We start from the raw sequence: 4,566 nt of genomic DNA, 5'->3' as shown, positions 1-4,566 counted from the left end.
CTCTATTTTTGAGGTGGTTTATGTTTTGCTATAAAAATTGTAAGTGAAATTTTACAGGTCATAATAATTATATTTGAAGAAAATTATGAAAAAATGAGATGTTTCAAGGTTTTTCCACCCTCACAGTTTTAATGGATCGAAGTACAAAACTGCAATTATTTTCATTAAATATACTTTAAATTTACCAATTATTGCAAACATTTATAGGTCGCCATATTATCTAAGATGGGAGACATAAATAAACAGAAGTATATGTCAACGTTAAAAAAAATCTTACATTTTTTGTAAGCTGTGCTATAATAAATATGTAAAAACTGGTTCAAATGCATAATTTTGATGCTGAAAGTTCCAAAATACTTCCTAAGATACTTTGAATATCAGGGAAACAAATAAAGAAAAGTATGAATTTTTATGACTCTTTTATTTAACAATGTTTATCATTTCACCTATAGAAAAGCATTCTTCCAAAAAATATTGTTTTATTTGGTACGAATTTAAATTAATAAAAGTTTTTGATAAAACCTATGACATCACAAGATGGTGGAAAGACCTTTATACTGTAGTTATTTTGAAAAATATACATGTATAACAATACGATTATTCAGTTTTTTTCTTGAAAAAAAAACAACCCAGTAAATTCATTTTTTCATCAGGTATTTTTATTATTGCAATGAACAGGCAAAGCAAGGAAATTGTCTACCGGAATCTGAAGTTCAATTTTTTTTTTCATCATGTCGAAAAAAATCAAATTGAAGACCTAAACAGATTGTTTAAAGAGAGTTCCTGTCCAACTTGATGGCCCTTGAAGCTTCATGCATAGTTTATATATATTGTTGGGAGTTAAAAGTATAAGTTTTCTGTAATACAATATTGAACTGGATATCCGACGTATTTCCTCGAGTTACATTCTGTGAAGATATATTTACTATTTTAACCGAGTTTGCAAGCATGTTATGCCAAATCTTATACGTATCAGGAACAGGAATGCGTCCTTTATGCTGCATCCAATAAGGGACAGTTCGTCCTCAATGCTGCACCCAATAAGGGACTGTGCGACCTTAATGCTGCACCCAATAAGGGACTGTGCGATGATCCTGTCTACGTTTTTTATGATCGGAAAACCTCCAACTTTCATAGGGACTACTACTACGTAAAACATTACAAGTCTTCAATGCAGGTTTCCGTTTTCCAAGACTAAATTTTGTGCTTTCTTTTTCCGGGTTACCAACAATCACTTGCTGCAAAATTAATTTGTCTTCCGAAGTAAGTATGTTGCGTCTGCAAACGTTTTTAACAAACATATCTAGATCCATGAACTGAAAACGGACTCGATACACTACGTCTCCTATCTGATTTCTGATATTTTTATCCGACTTCTCCAAATCTTTGACCTCATACTGACCTTCATCCCAACTTATCAGAAAATGATAAACTTTCAACTCCTCAATATCTAGGTTGTCTGAGGATAAAATTTCCTTTAAAGTGTCCTTACTTATCTCTAAGGCAAATGGTGATTGAAACACGGATGCGCCTATCTCATTAATAAATTCTATGCATTTTTTATACAAAGCTTCTAAGCCAAATAACATTGCATTTTCAAAAACTGAGAAAACAGTCTGATTTGTAATGTTTTTGTCTAAGTATGATTCCATAGCTTCTTTTAACGCCACAACATCGTATTTTTCAGCAGCGTACAAGGCTCCGATTACAGTATCCTTTTTTATCTCAACATCTCCACAATACAAAAATCTGCAATTTAATGGGAAAACGATTGCATTCCAGAAATAAACAAAACAAAACAAAGCTGTATTTTTTTTTTTGAATCTCTTTCATGCATTATCTTTTTTTTTTCAGGTAATATAGTGATACTTTACTTAAAAGCACCTAGAAATAGATAAAAGAAATAATTGAAACGAAAGACTCTTTCTAGTAGAAAGGGTTTTTTTGTTTCAATTATCTACTAAAACAATTTCAACAGGCCTATTCAGGTTAAAACATGTAACAAGTATTAATAACGATCAACGAAATATCAAGAAAAAATAAAAACATTATCAACCCGTAAACAAGATATCTATAAAACACGGACCCTGTATATTCACCTGTTGAGATCTCGTGCAAAATAAGAATAAGCATTCTGCATCCGCCCTAATCACCTTTGTACAGATCAGATAAACGGAACATATAACCAGTATAAATCAAAGAGCAAACAATTGTTATGAAATCAGTCAGACAAATAAGACCATATTTTCTCCATTAAAACGTCCCACCGCAGTTGCGGATCCAGTAGTTCATGTGGGGGGGCCCACTGACAAGTTCAGATTGCTTACTAGGTCACATTACCCATAGAATTATGAAAGTTAGATAATATCTAAATCCCTGTAACATAAACTTATCTGACACTAGCCATTTACGATAAAGAAACTGATCGCATGCATTTGAAAATCAAATAAGATGAGAATCTAACACCATATAAGAAGTTAACACCATATACAGATGATAGCGGGATACTATTTAAAAAGAAACACAGTTGACAATGAAAAGCTAAATACATTTCGTTTGTCATACAATTAAGTAATCTGTCATTCAAAATTCATCGTGACAATATTAATGCGTTTATATAGTTCAATGTCTGCTTAAGAGTGGCTTGAAAGAAAAGGGGAAAAATTAATAATCATTCATTATTACGAGTGTGGGGTAGTGAAATTCCACCGAGGGGACAGGATTAACGGTATAGGACGACGCTTTGCCGAGTCCTAGACCGTGAATCTCGACCCCGAGCTGGAATTTCACTATTCCCACGCAAGTAAGTAATGAATGATTATTTTTCTCGCATTATTTTATCCAAAATAACGGCCTGTCAATGACGTCGCCATGATGAGGTGAAAAATATATATTCTTTTAATTTTCCATCTAATTAAATATCTAAATACACCATCAGAGAGAGCGTACCTGATTGATAAAAAACTGGGTATAAACAAACTTATCTATCCGATAGCGTACACATTCATTCAAGAAGAATTCTTCCGCGATCTAAAAATAGTGCCATTTTTAAAAGTAAAAATACGACAATATTTTGAATGAAAATAAGCTTATCTTAATAAGTTAAATGACAACAATTTAAGTATATGTAATATTTTTCAACATTGTTACAATTACTTTATATAAAGACAGAATGTTTACGTTATCGTTCGCGGCGTAGTAATACACAGTGTAAGACAGGAAAATCTCACACTGCTGTCTCACACCGGACAAGTCAATCTTACACTGGTAGTTATGCGAGAATATAATATCATCAGGAGTAATCAGAAGGAGCACAAAAATGGACAAAATATGAAAAAAAAATTTCTACCTGAGAAGAACATCAAAGGAAGGTGGTTCAATGTCAGGAATTTTAATTTCCTTAGCTTCTGCTAGGTCACCATAAAACATGGCGTCAAACACAGGACTCCTGCTCACTAGAACATACTTATGAGCGCGAACAAGCTTCTCTTCTTTTCCAACTCTAAATGTGACATCACAATGGATCTCATTTTTAAGCATATATCTGTTACATTCAGCAACACTGAGACCGGAACGCCAGTTTTTTTAAGTCTTGACTTCTGTAATCTGTAAATAAAACATAAAAGTATAACCAAGCACGGATAAAGGATTTTTTCCAGGGGGTCTTTTATTTATTGACAAAGAAGTTGGAAGCAATCCAATTCTTATCCAACAGAAAAGATAAACCCTAATTTTCAATGCCTATACTTTGTCAATCTTTGTAAAAAATGTGGGAGGATAACACCTCCTTGAAAATCCAGGGTTTTTCAAGAAATGACCATCTTGCATGACTAAGTATATGATGGAAAATGTACTGTTCTTATATTGTTCAAGTATATAACTATTGATTTTCTTCCTTCCTCTGTGAAATTGTTATATTGAAAATGGGCAAAATAAAGAAAGTAAAAAAAAATGTTTGCAATTCATTAAACCTCTAAATTACTCTTAATGATTTCATACATTCTGAAATGGAGCTAGCTAGTTGTAATTGTTTTTTTGATAAAATATAATAAAAAAAAACTTTCCAAACAATATTTGATAAAATATATATAATTATGTACTAATTAAAACAAGGGCATTCACATCGATTTTAAGTGTTTAATTTTCTTTGCGATTCATTGCTGATAATTACTAATCTATAGTTAAAATAAGTTATCCATGTCAGACTTTAAAAATCTTAAAATACCACATTTGTTTAATTACAAGTGGAGAAAAGTTCATTCATAAATGTTAAGTTTGATTTTGCACATTTTTCATTGCTTGGAATCAAAGCTAGAAGTTTTTTTTTATAATAACTTATTCACTTTTAAACAACTATTCAATAATTATTATTAATTACTTTCAATCGCTATATTACACAACTCCCCTTTTTAATGTGTTTATAGTAAATAATACTCTACATATTCTACCCATATGGATCAAACAATGCACCAGAAAAAATAAAAAACAAAAGAGAACAATGAATTATATATACAATATCCATATAAAAATTTATTCCCTAAATGTTACACCGATGTGTCTATTTCT

General features: G+C 31.4%; 1 protein-coding gene across 1 annotated transcript; it reads right to left on the bottom strand.

The window, feature by feature from the left end:
* Positions 1 to 1,058: 1,058 nt before the first annotated feature.
* Positions 1,059 to 3,582, bottom strand: LOC134240658 (BTB/POZ domain-containing protein 6-like; the record flags this gene model as incomplete). The annotated part of the gene is made up of 2 exons (XM_062722722.1): positions 1,059 to 1,749; positions 3,350 to 3,582. Coding segments are annotated over 2 exons (924 nt in total), but the record flags the coding sequence as incomplete, so codon positions are not given.
* Between the last annotated feature and the right edge of the window lie 984 nt (positions 3,583 to 4,566).

This window comes from Saccostrea cucullata, unplaced genomic scaffold (genome assembly GCF_032062105.1).
Source record: "Saccostrea cucullata isolate Sc308-1 unplaced genomic scaffold, CSIRO_AGI_Scuc_v1 ctg6588, whole genome shotgun sequence".
NCBI lineage: Eukaryota > Metazoa > Mollusca > Bivalvia > Ostreida > Ostreidae > Saccostrea > Saccostrea cuccullata.
The sequence above is the reverse complement of the archived record's forward strand: the minus strand, read 5'-3'. Positions and strand labels throughout refer to the sequence as shown.